Source organism: Coccinella septempunctata, chromosome 1, assembly GCF_907165205.1.
Source record: "Coccinella septempunctata chromosome 1, icCocSept1.1, whole genome shotgun sequence".
Taxonomy (NCBI): Eukaryota; Metazoa; Arthropoda; class Insecta; order Coleoptera; family Coccinellidae; genus Coccinella; species Coccinella septempunctata.
Window position 1 is genome coordinate 59,732,424 of NC_058189.1, and position 20,014 is coordinate 59,752,437.

Consider the following 20,014-nt stretch of genomic DNA (forward strand, 5'->3'; position numbering starts at 1 on the left):
GCATTCTGACAGCCGAATATTACAGGAAAATCGCTTAGCTGTGCTTCTGTTGAATAGATGTCGCCACCCATTCAACGGAAAATGTTAATGGAAAACTCGGCCAAAACAGATCAATAAAATTTCTTGTTTGATGAAATATTTATTAGAAAAAGGTGCAGACTAGACTAAATACAAGTTATCTTTGCCTCAGTTGAGAAGTCAACTCCATTATCTATCGCAACATATATTTTTGGAAATCACATTTAGAATTTCCCATAGAGGAGGAATTTTCCAAAATTCCGGATTTTCGGATTTTATGTATGATAGTATGAAATTCTTTTTCCGTACTCAAGTCTTAAGTAAATCAAGCAAACAAAAGGAAAATTAAACTCTGAATCAAATTCAGGGGTTTTCAGACTTGAAAAAAAATTGAGGGAAAACAAATGATAGGTCATAGAGTTTCCTTCATCTATGTTGAGATTTCCCGATAGTTGCTGATTTTAGATTTGAAGGATTAAAGTCAGCATTTGGTAAAAATATAATTCCTGGCGGAAATTTCCTTTTTCGTGTATCTACTTGACCTTGGAAGAACCAATAAGAAGCTCCCACGATTTAAGCCACGTTACGACGTAAACGTCAAATCTGTTTTAAGCCACGTTGTGGGTTGTTGTGAAAAGCGGCACCAGGATTCGAAGTCTTTCCATCGGTGGTCTCGCCTGTTGACGTACGCTTTTTATTTTCTAACATTGCAGTGTACTTCGATTCCTCTGAAAGTTTGATCTTATTATCAGAACAGTTCATAGTAAGAAGCAACAATGAAGATATTTTTTAGTGCGATTCTTTTTTCACTAGCATCACTATCATACATCTCCTGTGAAGATATTGCATCTGAAGAAGGGGTTTTGGTGTTGAAGAAAACAAATTTCGAGAAGGCTGTAACGGAAAATGAGTTCATCCTGGTTGAATTTTGTAAGTATTTCCAGTAGAAATTCTTTTTCGCATTTTCATCAGCTTAAATTTGCTAGGTTATGGTAAGATGTCAAACGTAAAACGTAGGTTTTTCCCTTTTGATCCTCGATTTTCATCAAATTTTATTGCCAGTTAATGATTCGTTCTCGCTAATGATATCCATTATTATTATCATCATGATCGTCATAATTTTCTTAATTACAAGATAATGACTTTTGCCCCGAATTGGTTTTCATACAAGTATCCTAATGATGATTTCAAGTAACGGTAAAACCGGCATATTGTATAAGGATCGGATTGAAAATATGCAAATTCACGTTTGATTTATCTCGGTTACATTTCTTTGTCCAATAATATAACGTTTCGAATTCATTTCCATTCGACAACAAAAAAAAGGTGTGGAAAAACCTAACATGTTCTCGAGATGTTTTCATTTTTTGCCAGTGAAGAATTCGACGTGTCCTTTCATCTTTGAAGAAGGTCGTTGTTACGATTACTTGTCTCTGGTAATACTACTTGATTGAACCATTCAACTTCGAATTATATATTAGATATTTTGATAAGGTTTGACCGAATTTACAATATTTTTCATTGGTGTATTCAGCTACGTGTATTCAGAGAGGCTAGATTTTTTAAAGTCAGACATACCATATTTACTTGTGAATGTCTATAGAGTTACATTAATCTCAGCAGCTTCAAAGTATATTTCAAGATGTTAACATTAGAACAGATGTTCGCGATTCAAAAATATTTTTGTAAGGAATACGACCATATTAATACACAGCTCCTCAGACTTCAGTAATATAATTTGTATGTGGGAACTATCAACAAAGAATAAAGTGTTAAATTACACATGAACCACTAATTTCTAGGACAGTTCATTCAACCAAATGAGATAATGATCTGTCGAGACAATTTTTGAGTTATTGCATGTTGTACAGTGGTACAGATTTGGTAGGTAGAGAATAACTATATAGTAATGTTTATTTACGTAGAAAATTCAGAAAAGCAACTGCTGAATATCTTAATTCTTCAGTTTTGAATGATGTTCAGTTTCTTAGGCATTTAAAGGATTTATCACAATTTTTCTTGCAGTTATGTCTATGAAATTTTACGCATCTTTCATGTGATAAATCACATTTTCCTCAAATACATGATTCATATGAAAAGAGTCGATATTTTTCTCAAGAAAATTCAAATAATCTAGCGCGTTACATTGGAGTACAAAAACTGTGTCTCGACATCGACTGTTTACCATGTTCCATTCTTTCATCGACCCTCCAACATAATAACATAAAACCTAGTAAAACATAAAAAAAACACAGTTTAGGCCGTCTAAGCTTTTTACCCCCTGGAGTGGTTTCTCAGCCGGAAGCTTGGGGTATATTTACACCAAAGAATTTTATCAGCTTGAAAGGGTTAAATATCTTTGATGTTCCATTGAAACTTTTCACACCCTCTATTTCCGTAACGGAGGATATTTGGAAAAAAAGCTTTCATTTAGAGTCGTTCGGTGTTCGTTTGTTCAATTTATTTAATGAATTTATTTAATTTTAGTTTCCGACGAATACAGGGTGTGAAGGAATAGTGTGGGTCTTTCATATTATCATTACCTATTGTTCATCATTTGAATAATTGAATATTTTTTAAGTTAATAATTTCGAAAATTTTCATAATTCAATCGATATAAAGCAATGTCAAATTCTCGTATTTTGATATTTTGGTTTTTTATTGTGATTTTTGTAGAACACGTGAAATTCGAACGAAAAAGACCTTTCTTTTTCCACTTACATCCTGACCTTGCGACCAAGGTTTACTAGGCATAATTAGTTTCAAAAAGTATCCTTTTGAAGTAGTTATAATTACCACAAAACTCCCATGGCTTGGACCTGCGATTTCGTTATTTTGTGGATGATTATACTGTATTTTCTTATCTATTAGATAACGAAATGATACTGGATTACTTACTTACTTCTTTGAGGTCAACTAATTTCATGCAAATTGATACTGCAATTTGCAGTATTTGAACTAATATTTTGCATATTCACCCACTGTATAAACATAACTTCCCTTCTGATAAGTAAGTTCGTCATTAACATTTCAAATTTCGTATTAGAAACATTTTTAATTTGATGTGTGATAACACATTTTGATTTTTAGACTCCCATTTACTCCTTAATTCGATAATGTCTATATACCAAGGTCCAATGTTCCAAAAAAGATTCTGTAATCACCACCTATCCCCACGAAAATTTACTTTTGAGATGTAAATAATCAGATGGACTTCAGGCAATGTTAATTATTTTCTCCATCTTCTATAGATGCACCATGGTGTGGACATTGCAAAGCTCTAGCGCCAGAATACGTAAAGGCGGCCAAGGCCTTGGCCGATAAGGAATCTACCATCAAACTCGCGAAAGTTGATGCTACTGAAGAATCCGAATTAGCTGAAAAACATGGCGTGCGAGGATATCCAACCCTCAAGTTCTTCAGGAAGGGAACACCAATGGATTACAATGGTACACAGCTCCCTTAAACATCATCAAGCTTTAGGGTTATAACTGTTCGATTTTGTAGGTGGAAGACAGGCAGAAGACATCGTCAATTGGCTACTGAAGAAAACCGGACCTCCAGCCAAAGAACTCAAGACTGTAGAGGAAGCCAAGGATCTGATTGAAAACAACAATGTTCTCATTATTGGTTTCTTCAAAGATCAATCTACCGCCAAGGCCAAGGCATTCTTGGAAGTTGCCGCTTCTGTAGATGACCATCCATTTGCCATCACTTCCGAAGATGCTCTGTATGAAGAATATGGCGTCAAATGCGGTAGCATCCTGTTGTTCAAGAAGGTAAATTATCGATGTGCATTAGTATTTTTTCAGTTTACTAGGTATCTTTCAAAAAGCAAAAATTTGTCTTGAAATAACAGGCTTTTGTGGATTTGAATTGCTTGTCAAATCTTAAGGATATGGGTGTTTAAAAGATGCATATTTTTTCACTTAGCTATCCTTTAAATTTTTTTTCAAATGCATAAACTTTTAACGTTATAGAAACGTCTTCTGATTAATTGTGAACAAGTTTGAAAAGTTACTTTACGTATACATATTTCAAAAGGAAATTAACTTTTGACAAGCAGGTTTTATGAGTATCTGAAAGTTTACAAAGATTAATTGTAATTGTTTCAGTTCGATGAAGGAAAAGTTGAATATGATGGAGATGACACTGAAGCGCAAATTAAGAAGTTCATCGTCACAAATTCCCTCCCTCTCGTTGTCGAGTTCAACCACGAAACTGCACAAAAGATATTCGGCGGAGAGATCAAGAGTCATCTCATCTTGTTCCTCAACAAGGAGGAAGAACACTTCCAGAAAGTTAGCGAAGCAGCTCGTTCTGTAGCCAAACCTTTCCGTGACCAAGTTTTGTTTGTAACCATCGATGCCAACGAGGAAGATCATCAAAGGATTCTGGAATTCTTTGGTAAGATATTTGTTTAGAACTTCTCTGTATTCATGGCTTGAAAAGTTTCAAGTTCTTGATTCTCTTGTTAGTATTGATTGAACTTGTTCGAACTGTTTATTTTCCTATTCAGGAATGAAGAAAGAAGAGGTACCTGCCGCTCGTATCATCAAATTGGAAGAAGACATGGCAAAATACAAGCCCGAATCCGATGACCTGTCTGCTGAATCCATCAAGAAGTTCGTCGAGGAGTTCTTGGCTGGAAAATTGAAGCAACACTTACTCAGTCAGGACATCCCAGAAGACTGGGACAAGGAACCTGTCAAAACTTTAGTTGCTCACAATTTCGACCAAGTAGCACTGGATGCTGAAAAAGATGTACTCGTTGAGTTCTATGCTCCATGGTGCGGCCACTGCAAACAATTGGCACCAATTTACGACAAAGTTAGTACAAATAGATATTATCTATACCATAATCATGAAGTTATTCTTATTTGCCTATAGAATTTTGTAAGATGAATATTTGTTATATTTTTCTGTCATTTTACTCATGACATGTAGAGGACTTCCTAACCAAAATAGGTTAGGTCCATAGAAAATTGTCAAACTTTTATTTGGGCTGTTTTTCTTTATGCCAGAACTTTCTTCATTTTTTTCAATTTCCAGGTTGGTGAGCATTTCAAGGATAACAGCGACATTGTGATCGCCAAGATGGACGCCACTGCCAACGAATTAGAGCACACCAAAGTCAGTAGCTTCCCCACCTTGAAGCTATACGCTAAGGGCTCCAACGATGTCATTGAGTACAACGGACCAAGAACCTTCGAAGGTCTAGTTAAGTTCGTTGAGTCCGGAGGAAAGGACGGTGCTAGCATAGAAGAACCCGTTGAGGAAGTGACTGAAGACGATGATACGCCTAGGAAGGATGAACTTTAAATATGTAGTGATAAAAATTTTTGTAAAATTTAATCAAAGATAAGGTATAGCTTTATAACTTTACTCGAGAAGTTTAAAGGTTGTTTTTATTGAATGTGTTTTTTAGAGACTTTTTTTTTATGTGTCGCTGTGTTTCTTCCAAAACAAACTTAGATCGTATATTAACATTCCTATCGATACTTATTTATTTTTTAATATCTTTGGATGAATGTACAGAAACGTGAAATTCTGAAAATTTTTAATGGATTGTAAGATCTAAGTACAAATAAATATTAAAGTTACACTTGTTTTTATTCACCATAACTATCTTGATATTCCACAAATCTTGATTTATTTGATGGATTTTCTGTATATTAGAAATATTTTTAAACCCTTGGTTAGAATCTGAGATCAACAGCAAAAGAATAATCAGAAAAGTATCATTTACTACCCGATTTACTGTCACTTGAGTAAAAAATTGAACTCAGCAGGTCTTTTTTTATGTGTATTGAAGAATAGTAAATGAAAACCCTATGAATGACCATCCTCAGCAACAAAAGCTATAAATATATATATGTATTTATTTTTGGCACAAAAAGTTAGGGTTTCTATTTGAAAAACTTCCACCCCTCATATAGGGTGCATAAAAACTGCTCAATTATACATGAAAAATTGCATAACTTGAATATATAAAAGAATGTGGCCATTTTGTTAGCTACACCATTTAGATCCAAATCCGCTTTCCTTTTTGTTGGAAAAAAAATTGGTTTTGAAGAAAACTCATTCCGTCATTTATTCCGATAAGGCCACTAGATGGCGCAGTATACATTGAGCTCAGTTGACACAATAATTATAGATTATCAAAATATCTCTACAGTCTACAGTACATATATATTTTAACTGTAGATTCTTGAGGTCGAAAGAACTTTTTTCCTATACCATTTTTTCCGATTCAGCCACCCCTGGAAAAACAAAATTACAGCTTGTTTCTTTTAAACCGAGCCGATACGAAAAAAAATGGTAAAGGAAAAAAGTGTTCTTTTTGATCTCAAGTATCTACTGTTGAAATATTTGTACGAGTTAAAGACTCACCCTGTATATATACTATTTATTTTGGAGTTGCGAACTTTTACAGTAAGATTTAGGGGCTTTAGGGCTCTTTCATAATGACCATGAAGGTATACCCAACCAAACCAAAACCAAATTGTTTACTTTCTCCCTGAAGATGCTACACTGTGATATATAGGATATAGCAAAACACCTGTCGTAGTTAAACAACTATTTACTTAATTCAGTTTCAAGTTTGGGAAAATCAACGAACTTCGCTCAGTCAGATAGTTTAAAATAAAAATTGACCTGTTCGACGATTATCTACAAAAAAGTTAATATCGAAAGTTTTGAATTTCATGCGTTATTTTTCAGTCACTCTGTATAATTACTAACACGAGCATTTTAATTATCATTGATCTAATCTTCAGTTAAAACTTCAGTAGCTGAAAGGTCCAATTCTTTTATTCTGTCATCGAATTAGATACATTTATTTGAAATCAGTAGAAAGGAACATACTTATACAATATTAAATAAGAAAATATATGCACAAAATCAATAGGAACAAATAACACATCAAATGTATAATAACAAAGGACATCCAGAACTATTGCTACTTTTATTGTACGCATTTTTACAGGCAAATCTATAGCGTTATACAATACAAACCAAATAGGTATATATTCAATTAACCCAAAACTATACGATATTTATCGTAGATTTGGGGAGGTAACAAAAGTGTTAACGATGAAGCAACGTAAAGATTCTCATTTGCGCATTTCCCTTTAAAAATCACAGGAAAAAGCTCTACATTTATATAATACAAAACAGATATACTCTATACCGAGAAACCTTCCTTTATCGATTTCTGAAGTTTCACAACTTGATCATGATCTTTCCATGAAGAAATAAGCATCTCAAATAATATACATGTATTCTAGATTGCTCCTTTCCATAAGAAAATCTACTAATACATTTTCTGATCTGATTCAATGTTGGATGAAACATTGTTATATGGACATTTTCCTCATCCATTCAGTTCTCGACGGTGGGGGGGACTGTCAGGCATAGCTGGGGTAGGATCCTAGTGCGGAACTTCCTAAATGATGGCCAGCATGATGGCTTATAGAGTGTGAACTTGCTATATTCGAGTAGAGATTTGCTGTTGGGTTACTCCAGTATGACCCCGGTGATGGAAATAGAGAAGCTGTAATTTAGAAAAGTTGTGTGTTTAAATACTGAAAGAAGATGATGAAAAAATATTTCCTCCAGATAAGACTTAGCCTTACCTACAACCAAGAGGCTAAGCAGGTATGTGGAGGAAATTGAGCGCTACATTAGAGATTCAGCTAACAGCTTCGTTTTTCGAATGCCTTGCCCAATAAATAAGTACATTTTTGGATATCCAACGGAATTTCGATGTTATTTCGATCATTAGCTATCTGATATTCTAGCTGTATTCTCTATTAGGGATAATTCCCAGCGAGCACAAAAACATCTCAGAGATGTTAAAAGTAAGAGATTTCGAGACATTAAACATCCACTGCGATGTTCTGTTTATACATGAATAGAACTTTTATAGAACAGCCAATGTCCGCCGCAGGCGGCTATTATATGGATGTCCCTGGGATGACACAAAAAGAACTTATTAAATAAATCAATCAGGAGTACTACGGTGTGAAATTTATTTATGTCAAAAACCAAGCGCTTTCGGTCTAAAACAAGACCATCATCAGGGTTTTCCTAGAAGGGTGAAAGAGGTTGTATAATACAAACAAATACATAGATATAGTAGTTACCCGTCTAGGAAACTATCGCAATTGTCGGCGAGTAAGTAAAGGCATCGCAACAATAGATCAGGTACACTCAAAATGGTAAAACTAAAACTTCAGAAATATATAAAAATCATATCAACGACGCAATTAAGGGGATCATAAACAATCATAAGAATGACATAAATGTAGTAATGACATGAATATCATAACCTCGAGAAACCCCGAGAAAGACAGGAAAGACACATCTCAACTATCAACATATTGTTAAATATGCTGACCGTAGGGTGACCTGAAATAAATATGGTCATAGGCGTAGTGGTCAAGGGGAATCTCGAAATCATTACAAATTAAAATTAAAAATTAAATATTAAATTTTTTCTTTTTCAAATCAATTACATTACATTAAAATTGGGACACAATGCGGAAACGAACACCCAAAAGGACACCCACATGACAAGGACCTCAAGAGTTACATCAAACTCTTAAATAAAGGAGTGAAACTATTATTCAAATTTAAGTTCACCTGAGTGTTTACACAATTCGTATTTGAACTCAACTCACGTAATATCTCGATATCTTCTAGTAGGTTCATCTTAATGCTATATCTATTTGTTGTAAGTCTATGGAGGATCTTGGAGTTATGGTTGGGGCTGAATGAATGGCCCGTGAAATTTAGATGGTGACCAAATGCCGATGACTGAGGCCTATTTAAGTGCTCTTTTATTCTAACTTCCAATCTTCTTCTTGTCTGTCCAACGTATGAAACATCACACTCGTTACATCCCAACCTATATATGCCGCTACAATGCAAACTTTTCACTCTATCTTTGGAATTGCATAGAATATTTCCCAGGAAGGAGGAATTAGAAAAGGAGATCTTCACCCCATCACAAGAAGCCTCAAGTATGCGTGAAATGGCGTTAGAAAAATGTCCTAAGTAGGGAAGAGAGAAGTATCTCCGATTCAAGTCAAGAGGCCTAGAACAATAGGCCCAATCTTGTCTTTTTCTGGACAATATGTTGTTACGGAGCCGATCCACTAAATCTGGGTTGTAACCATTATTATAGGCTATTTGTTCAATTATGTTGAATTCTTTTAATAGGTTTTCTTCAGAGAGGGGCACATTGAGGGCTCTGTGGATGTAGCAACGTAAAGACGCCAATTTATGACTATTAGGATGATGGGAATGTGCCGGAATGATGTGGTCTGTTTGTGTGGGCTTCCTGTATATTTCAAAATCGAGAAAACCGCTATTTGGTCTGGAGATAGAGAGGTCCAGAAAATTGATCTTCTTGTCAACTTCCAATTCAAGGGTGAAATTAATGTTGGGGTGAATGTCATTAATGAAGTTGAGTAAAGTGTGGGCATCATCAGGGGAACCATCCAGTATGACAAAGATATCATCGACGTATCTGTACCAGCGGACTATACGTGTCCATCTGCTTAGGATAATTGTCTCAAATTTTCTCTCAAGAAAACGGTCAGCTAAAAAGGGGGATAGAGGACAGCCCATGGCTAATCCTTCAATTTGTCTGTATACTGTTTCGTTGAAGACGAAAAAATCCTGGGACAGAGCAAACTTCAGCAAGGTAAGTATGTCAGTCAGATCAGATTCAGGGACATTGAATTCACGGAGAAGCTCAGCGACGAGAGGAACACAATCGTTCCTTGGGACAGAAGTGAACAAGTTACAAACATCAAAGTAAAGTAGGATGTAACTATCCTTCATCTCAACATTGCATAACTTATTGGCAAAGTCAACTGAGTTCAGGACAGAATATTTAGGTTTATAATTAGTTAATCTCTTTATAAGGCCATTCAGAATGGAAGACAGGTCGTACGTCGGGGTATTGGAGAAGGAGACTACTGGTCTGATTGGTATGTCAGCTTTGTGGATCTTAGGTAATCCGTATAGCCTAGGCATAGCTGGGTTACAGGGTAAAATGTTTCTTTTGTTGTGTTGAGTGAGAAAATTCTCACATAGGCGGACATATGTTTTAGCATAGTAGTCATTACTACATTTATGTCATTCTTATGATTGTTTATGATCCCCTTAATTGCGTCGTTGATATGATTTTTATATATTTCTGAAGTTTTAGTTTTACCATTTTGAGTGTACCTGATCTATTGTTGCGATGCCTTTACTTACTCGCCGACAATTGCGATAGTTTCCTAGACGGGTAACTACTATATCTATGTATTTGTTTGTATTATACAACCTCTTTCACCCTTCTAGGAAAACCCTGATGATGGTCTTGTTTTAGACCGAAAGCGCTTGGTTTTTGACATAAATAAATTTCACACCGTAGTACTCCTGATTGATTTATTTAATAATTTATCCTCTGGTGAGCACAGCCATCCCCATAGTACAAAAACAACTACTCAGAAGTTTTTTTGATAGCCTTTTCATGTACACAATAGAACATTTCTAAAGCGCTTTGCGCACACGAAATCGCTGTTTGTAAGACTTTATATGGAATTTTTTTGTGAGGCCTTTTTTCTTTCATTTGAATGTTTGAGTATACCACATTCTATTTTAAATGAACTACAAAGTTTTTAAATGAAATACAGAATAAGAATAAAAATATTTTAATGATACTTCAACAGTTACAAAAGGAAAAGAAATCACATTTCACATAAAAATTTGAACAACAAAAAACAATTGATAAATATTATACTACAGAAAGGGAGAATAAACAAAAAATATATCACATTCAATAAAACAAACATAAATAACCAAAAAGAAATATCACATTCAACATAAAAAAACAGAAATAATAGAAAACAAACTGATTATAATATTAGATGTACCGAAAGGGAAAATGAAAAAAAATATATGAAAAATTTATTTTCCCTTCATTTTATCGTCCCTCCTCGTCTGCCTAATATGCCTAAACCAATCTTTGGCATAGAGTTCGAATACTTTCCTAGTGATTTGGAATTTTTTATGGATCACATCTACAAAATAAAAACAATTCAAACAATTAATTCACAAAATATATGAAGGTTAAGATGATTTTTTCCAATTAAAATAACAGAGAAAATAGCTGCATGAAAGGATCTGGAAGATTTGATTGTATATAGCTCCTGACCAGGTTGATTTGCGAAACGATTTTATTTATTTAATTATTTGTACTGGTATTTAAAGATGGAACAATTTAAAGGAGTTTTCAAAAACAAGAACTTTTCTGGGACAATTTGAATTATTTTGTGATTCACAAGTGATGAATGATTATTATCATCGTCGGAAGGGTAATCTTACAAAATATTCTGGGAATTATCAACGGCAGAGATAGATTATCGAAATATGTTGAAATCCTCGATGATATGGCTGTAAACTTTATAAAGTTATTTCTTGAATAATTATAATAACCCTCCATATACCATTCGATTATTCCAACCAAAATACAATGATCTCTTATACCTAGTCCCAAATACACAAATAATATTAACCACGCAGCGTGGATTCTTTTCAGGTTATATGTATGTTTCTGGACATTATACTATACATTTAATTCATGTTATACTTACTTATTAATTGTATTTGGTTACTATGAAGAGATCGATCCTAAATTCACAATCAAAACCAACACAGAAGTAGTTAATATTATACAAATCACCAATCAACTTTCAACTCCGAACAGTCCACAGTCTAAACTACGAAGAAAGTGGAAATGGCGGCAAAATGAAATAGGTGAATTGTATATTGTTTATTTGGAATAAACCTCCCAAGGCAAACTATGCGACGCCAAGAGAAGATATCCACACGTTTACATTATTTTCAACACGACAGTACCTCTCACTAGGTAGACGAAGAAATGCCACAGATGGCACAAATCAGAACAAATAAAGATTTCCAATAGCCTTTGGAGACCTCTTTGGGAAGTGCATATTACGTTTCAAAGAAACATCCTCATGCCAACATTTTCGAAACATTCCAAAACATCCCAGGGATGTTTGTGCTCGCTGGGTTACAAAGTAGGTATTTACTTATGGATCAATATATACGAGGATATATTGAAAAATTCTTAGCCTACTATAGAACCAAACAAAATTTCAATGTCAAAATATTTTATTATTCAACATATTCTCCCCTTAATTGGATATATTTATTACAGCGAACCTGCAATGTCTCTAGATCTTTCAAAATAAATGTTTCTTCTTGCTCTGCAAACCAGACCTCCACAGCTTTTATTGCCTCCTCGTTGGAAGAAAATTTACGACCTTTTAAACTTTTTTTCAGTTGAGGAAAAAGATGACAGTCGGATGGAGCCAAATCTGGTGAATAAGGAGGGTGTTCTAGTAATTCAAACCCTGAATCACGAATTTTTTGCATATCAATATCAGATTTGTGTGCAGGGGCGTTGTCCTTCAAAAACAAAACATAGCTTTCCGCGTCTTTTCTATTTGATTTTCTCCCGTAGAATGATCAGTAATGTCGAATAGTAATTTCCGGTTATTATTCTACCCTTATGCAAAAAATCAATCATGATTACTCCATGGCAATCCCAAAAAACTTAAGCAAGAACTTTTCCAGCAGATTTTTGGACACGAAACTTCTTAGTCTTGCAGAAACAGAATGTCGCCATTCCATCGATTGTTGCTTTGTTTCTGGATCGTAGAAATATACCCAAGTCTCATCCATAGTAACAATTCGGTTTAAGAAGTCTACATCGTTTTAAAATCGAGCACAGATCGAACGCGATGCTTCTACCCTTGCACGATTTTGGTCAACACACAAACATTTGGGGATCCATTTTGCAGCAATTTTTCTCATGTCGAAATTGACATACGCGTTCGTATGAAATATTCAGTGCTTCATATATCCGTTTTAGCCTAATTCGACGGTCTGATAAAATCATGTCATGAACTGCATCGATATTTTGGGGGACTGACACAGAAACTGGCCTTCCCGATCGGTCATCATCTTCAATGGAAAATTTACCTCTTTTGAAGCTTGCAGTCCAATTTTTCACGGTCGCTACGAAGGACATTGATCACCAAGGGTATTACGCATATCTTCGTAAATCTGCTTACCTCTTAACCCTTTTAAAGACAGCTATGTACTTGATGATGGCTCGACACTCCAATTTTTCGATTTGCACAATTTCGGTGGACATCTTCATTCTTTAAATTTATTGCATAACTATGGTTTACTTTTTCGACCTCAAACTTCACACTGACACTTCTAATGAGTTATTGTTCGTTGCTATGGTAACGCAATATTTTTTTATGCATGGAACTGGTCTAGGCTAACTAGATATCAATGTACATCCTCGTACAATCTGGTGCTTTCCCGGTATTTATTCTTTTTGGAGGAATTCAAAATGCACTCCTTACCCTGTTTAGTTGAGTCAGGTTAATATTATCAAGAAAATATAGAAATCTCGGTAGGAGATCAAAAATACTCGGCTCCCTTTGGTATCTCCACACCCCACGTCACACAAGCGCGCATTGGCGTAACTATCCGATAATCAGGCAGTGCAATTTAAATAATAACCACGTTTTGGCACAAATGTTAAGTAATTTTAAATTATCTTCTTTTAAACTTGACTGCTAAAAGAAGATAATAAAAAATTACCTAACTTTTGTGCTAAAACGTTGTTTTTATTTAAATTGCACTGACTGATTATAGGATAGTCACGCCAATGTCACTTTTTAAGGTAAAATATAACTACCACTTTGTGATAATCAAGAGTGAGTATAGAAAGGAGTTGATATTCAGTTCAAAGTAGATTGGGTGATGACGTAGAAGGTGGCAAACCTTTCATGTATTTCATGTTAAAATATGTTATCTTTTTCACTAATGAACACATGGTTGAACAAGATATTTCAGGATTTCTTGTTTTCTTGACAATATATTAAAAAAAATACCGAATAAATACCTACAATGAATTTATCTTTAGTAGTGCTGAGCAGTCCGTATAGTTTCGAGTGAGAATCACCCTGTATAATTGTACTTATTGGGCTTTCAGTTACAGAAGGTACGTATATGACAAATTATGCTATTTCATTCATTGATCTGGAGTGTCGAGTTCTTTCAAAGAGCTTAAAATCTCAATCAATAGGTTTGCAGCATCCCCGGAGGGGTATGGCATGGTATGCTCCAAACGAGAGCAGTCCTCAAGAGTAATTCATTCCCTCAATTAGAGTCCGTCTATACGCCACTTCCATGAATACGTTATTGTATTTTTTCAAATTCAATCTTTAACTGGTGTTTGAAGGAGTGGAAATAACACTTTCATCCCCCTAATGGCGTAATGCCTTGATTGTGCATTGTTTCGCCCCCTTCGCAAAGAACTCTACCCGTCATTTCACGGGCCCCTCCCTCAAATAAGGATATTGTTAACAAACTGCCCTAATGGATGTTGCTCCTCGTATGCGATGTTGACCAGATGAGTCACGGGAAATATGGAATATTCGATCTCTTCTTCTGGAGATGTTTGATTCCCAAAGAAATCTTGGATTCATAGAACAGAGATGTCCATGAATAGGATTAAGTATAGGTACCTATAATATATACACACTGTACTTCGATAAAACCTGATATGGAATTCGGTGAATGGAACTTTTACTGAGGAGAGCAGGATGCATACCTGGTCGAAGACCTTTAGCCCCTGTTTCATTATACTATCTCACTTCACTCTCAACATTTGTTGAAAGATTAAAATTTTCTGAGATCATAAATGTAGCATGTGATGGTACATTTAGGCCCGTTTGCACCAATCCCCCTTAAAATGAGTACTTAACTGAGCGTAGTTTAAAGTTAATGGACGCTTAATTTTAATGTCAGTTGCACGACTGCGGCTTAACAGAATCTGAAAAAAGGGGCCCTTAAGTTTTCATATCTAGTGATATTTCAGTTTTTTATTTTGGTGCAACCTCATTCTAGTCCAATAAAGCCTTTTCATTGGTTGGCCGGTTGCAGATGATCGTTGTCATTTCATTAACCTAATAAACCTCACTTTATTGTCCTGTCAGTCAGTGTCAAGTAAATTATTATATTATTATAAAAGAGTGACAACTTTTTGTTGCTGAATTAGCATTATTATTGATAATGAAATGAATTGTCAAATAAAAGGTACTTGACGTTATTAGAAAAACCACAGCAGTTCTGCAGCCAGTTTATGAGTTCAACAAATTATTTTAGGTGAGAATCCCGCCCTTAAATACCTAAGTGGTCATTACAGGAGCGCTTAAGTTTGAGGCTAGCTTTAGCCATTTAAATGTCACTTAACAGTTGGTGCAACGTAATTTAAGTTAAGCGTTCATTTTAAGGGACACTTAACACTAAGTGCGTTTGGTGCAAACGGGTCTTAGACAGTTAAAAACCGGAATACTCTCTTGGACTAAAAAAATCGGACAAACAAAATTTTCAGCAAATTCATTTTAGTATAACTCTTTAAAGTTTGCATAGATTTTGATAATTTTGTTGTCTATTTTTAGCCCATTTCATCTACATCGTCACCTGATGTCGAGACTGCAGGAATTTCTATTGAATTTGATGGTATACAGGGTAGAACTTTCAGTTCTACAATTCCAATTTCCCCTGAATTTCTGAACACTCTGTGGAGGTAATTAGTGACTCCATGATGGGCCTTTAAATGAGTTTTTGAAGCCGGATTCTTTTTTAATTCACGTCAATACGATTTACATTTTCCAAACGAAACTATGCAATTTATAACATTAACGATAACACATCAATAATATACAGATGAAATTATGAAAAATAGACACATTCTTATATTCTAATATTCAGTATTGAATTCACGTGCTCTTATATCACTGTTATGTTAGGGGTAGAAAAACTTCTGAAAAAGTTCTAAATACATTTTCCTAATGTTATCTCAGGATGATTTACAATCTCTCACCTGCCGAACTCGGTATAGTCCCATGGGAACTCATGAATCCTCCCAATTTGGCGCTCTGATGGTATGAACTCATGAACAATTCAGTCTGGTACTTATAACTATTAGGATCATTGTTTGCAGGCTGGGTTGCTGTCGCCAATCCTTGAAAATCGAATTTGTAGGCGTACCTCTTCCCGTGGACCTTTGTCATTATGTTCTTGTCGTAGTAATACCTGAAAAAACGGTAGTACAGAGGTCAGGAATGCTATTGAACGATTAGTACTACAGCTCAGAGACCTTACGCTTTTTGTATGATTTTCAATACTGAAGCGGACTCTCGAAAATAATAATATATTATTTCACATTAAAAATTGGCCATAAAGGTCAGAAGAATAACTTTTTCCAATTATTTTCTCTCTTGGACTTCAAATTGTTTTCGAATTCATTATAAAAGTTGTAGAGCATAACATTTTCTACAAATTTTGGGAAATATGGCGATGAATGTACATTATACTGGGTTTCTACATTGACCTCGGTCATTCGCATGTGTGGCTAAGCTCATCGCTCTTATCACTCTCTAGCTCGAAAACAGTTGAGGGTATAAAAAATTGCTTCAGACAAAAGTTGTATAGAATTTTATTATCCACAACTTTCATAATGAATACAGAAACGATTAGAGGTACAGGAAGAGAGATATCTCAAAGAATTGCCTTGTTATCGTCTTCAAACTGTCAGATTAAGAAAACCCCCCCCTTATGAATGTCAAATTAATGAGTCAACACGTCTGATGATTCATAGGATGAAAGGTAACCATCATATTTCGAGTAATTTCAAGTTTGTATTTTGATCACGTGGTTGTTTCAGATTGTTTTATTATTCCGAATAGCTGGTGCTTGCAGAAGTTACGAAATGGTGAAAATGAAAGCTACCGATATCGAGGACAAGGGAAATATGATAATAGTCGATATTTCTGATAGTAAAACGAGAAAAGTTCGAACATCACAGTTATTAGGGAGAATAATCTGAATATTTATTCATTGCATTCAGTGCAATTATCAATTACTATGACAACGCTTGACAACTTCATTCCAAATAAATTTGAAAAAGTCAAGTTTTGGCAATGCGAATGTTCAAAGTATAAATGAGCTAATCAAAGAAAAAATTCCCAGAAATACAATGTACAGTCATAAATATATTTGGGGAATATTTAAGGAATTTTGCCGCGAACGAAAATATGAATTGAATGAACATAGAAGCTTAGAAGAATTGTCGTTGATACTTAAAGATTAAAGGCGGTCAATATGAGAAAGAAAAGTACTATAATGACTGAAATATCATGATTGACCTATTTAAAAATAGAGTATTCAAACCAGCCCGAGATGCTCGCGATTTAATCAGGAAGAAACTACAAGCTGATCCAAGTAAACGTAAGTCCAGTTCAGTTTCGTTAAATTTGTCTGAAATTACCAAAATAATATTGCTATGGGATGAAAATACTCTTGAGGGTCTTATGCGTAAATTTTACCATATTGCTGCTGTAGAATTGGCCTGGCGAGGAGGAGAGGCAGTTGCTTGTCAGGTTGATTTTTTTCAAATCGAGAAACATAACGATGACTCTCTAACACATCGCATTGAATACAATCCGGTGTTCAGTAAAACGTGCCAAGGTGGTTCTAAAAGCTGTACAAGTAGTACATGGTTGGTTTCCAATAGTGAAAAACAAAGCTGCCCTGTACGTCTTAAACTAATATCAAAACGAGGCGACAATATTACCTCACCACGACTGTTCTTAAAACCAAATCGACTCTGGGAAAATGAAACTGGCAAATGGTACGATAATGTACCTGTTGGAAGAAATACTATAAATGGATGGACTAAATCTGCTGCTGAGGCAATTGGCTTGAATGTAAAGGACAAAAAAATAACAAATCACTCGAATAGATCAACTGCTGTTAGCGAAATGGCGAAAAGTGGTGTAAAAGAACAACAATTGTTGAAAATTACTGGTCATAGCAATCAAAATTCTATAAAACCTTACTTAAATCTCGATAAGGAACACCACAACAAGATCATAAATATTATGCGTGGTAATAGATCTTCTATAGTAGAGAATAACAACGAATCTAATGTTGAGTTAAATTTTAATAATTGCACTTTCACTAACTGTACTTTCAATAAATAAATAAATGTTTTGTTTTGTTGAGTTATGAATTTTTCAGTCAAAAAATTTTCCGCCGAATATTCCTGGGACATTAACAAATGCCTCATAATTTTCTGACAAATTTCTCAAGTTCGTTGCTTGGTCGAGCTTTCAATTGTCATAAAATTATCTCGTCTATTTATCAATGTCCTAGGGATATTACTACTGAAAATTGATAGGAATAGATGTTACATATGGGTAGTGTTCCAAGAAAGGTTGCCACTTTCTTGCAATTGAATTATCCAAAGGAATACACAGGTCATTTATTGAGGCGTACTTCTGCAACACTACTGATAGATGGAGAAGCCAACATTCAGCCTTTTAAACGACACGGCGGTAGGAAGTCAAGTAGAGTAGCATAAGGCTACATCTAGGATTCGCTACGAAATAAGAATGAGATTGCTTGTAGAATATTGAGCGTCAACGATTTCCCTGGAACCAACAACTCAGATTACTCTATTGAGGCATCAGCTTATGAACAGAATCCGAGACAGTATCCTACCAATTCATTATTACATGCTTTTAATTTTCAAAATGCAACATTGACCAGTTGTACATTCAACCAAGGAGATATATCTCCTTGCATTCAACGTAACATTAATGAATAAAAATGACGTTTGAATCTTCTGCATGGTAACGCTTTACTTGTCGCCCACAGGAAAAGTTTTGCATAGCAACACTTCTCCCTGACGGAGAAATAAAACTTTTCGATGATCCTCCCAATCGAGAAATGACGAATGACGTTATTATTGTACGTTTAAAAATGGAAAAGATTATTTGCCATCGATCTTATTGTTTCCATCATTATTTAGAACAGTCTGGACTGGACCTGTACACCATCTGACTTCTTTTCTACACCAGCTCCGCCCTTCATCCTCCTACAAAGGAAAATTAGCCAACCTCGGAAAACGGATAATCCTCGTTATGATGAGCAGCTAGAAGGAAGGAGGGTAGCCAACATCGCGTCGGCGTTGGTTTTTGAACGGATTGGATTCAGGGGGGCCAGTAAACCCAACCATAAACACTAAACAGGCATAAGAAACCGGACGTGATATGTTCATGTTTTTGTAATGATGGGAAGTTGTGCACCGCCAAATCTAGGCCCCAATCTTGCTCTCGTGTCCACATTGATTCGGTTTTCAAACCTTTTTGAAAAAGTATTATAACATACAGATACGAAAATTTATCGCCGACCAAAAACACCACCATGAGAAGGAGGATAACTGTAATGAGGCAATAAATAGCCGTAGAAAAGTTAGTATCCATAAACTCAATATGATCAATAAAATTGTTCAGAATTATTCACAGAAGTCGTTTTGGGGGTCGTGTTAAGTGCAGAACTATTCGACCTCTTCGGTGAATTTTTCGATATTTTCGGAAAAATGTAAGATTTAAGATTTTAAGATTTCGAAATAGTTATACTGAAAAATTTAAGGTATTGTTTGAAGATACCGCATATTCATATACAAAGGTGAGGGTTCTTCTTGACAGAAGGTGGGATTCATCAAAATGAGTCGTTTAAGCAAAAATGTTCTATATAAAATATCCAATATGGCTGAGATACAACCACAAGAATATCGAAAAAATTTCATTGTACTTCAAGTACGGGACAGTAGAAGGTGACTACGGCATCGGAGAAATGAAACAAAACATAAACATCTGGCTGGTTCAGTACCAAGTTCATCGGATTAGATGCATCAGGTCACTTTCGAGAGAATCATAACTGTTGTATCCTGCAATTTAGGGTGAAAAAAAATGTAGAAAATCGAGGCAGTTTCTTGAAATTGCTTATGTTAGTTATGTTGAAAAAGTGCTATGATGTA

General features: G+C 35.1%; 2 protein-coding genes across 2 annotated transcripts in view; one reads left to right on the plus strand and one right to left on the minus strand.

The window, feature by feature from the left end:
* The first annotated feature begins 625 nt into the window (after positions 1–625).
* Positions 626–5,621, plus strand: LOC123313051 (protein disulfide-isomerase). Its single transcript, XM_044897747.1, has 6 exons — positions 626–948; positions 3,270–3,467; positions 3,526–3,797; positions 4,134–4,425; positions 4,538–4,848; positions 5,071–5,621. The coding sequence occupies exons 1-6, from the start codon at positions 795–797 to the stop codon at positions 5,338–5,340; spliced, it is 1,497 nt and encodes a 498-aa protein (XP_044753682.1). The 5' UTR covers positions 626–794; the 3' UTR covers positions 5,341–5,621.
* Positions 5,622–6,813: 1,192 nt separating this feature from the next.
* The window catches only part of LOC123322661 (transcriptional regulator ERG homolog), a 92,114-nt gene continuing 78,913 nt past the window's right edge, over positions 6,814–20,014 (minus strand). Inside the window, exons 5-6 of the mRNA XM_044910636.1 lie at positions 16,013–16,224; positions 6,814–7,573 (exon numbers count right to left, since the gene is read on the minus strand). Coding sequence (XP_044766571.1) covers positions 7,428–7,573; positions 16,013–16,224 — 358 coding nt within the window. The 3' untranslated portion in view covers positions 6,814–7,427. The remainder of the gene's footprint in view (positions 7,574–16,012; positions 16,225–20,014) is intronic.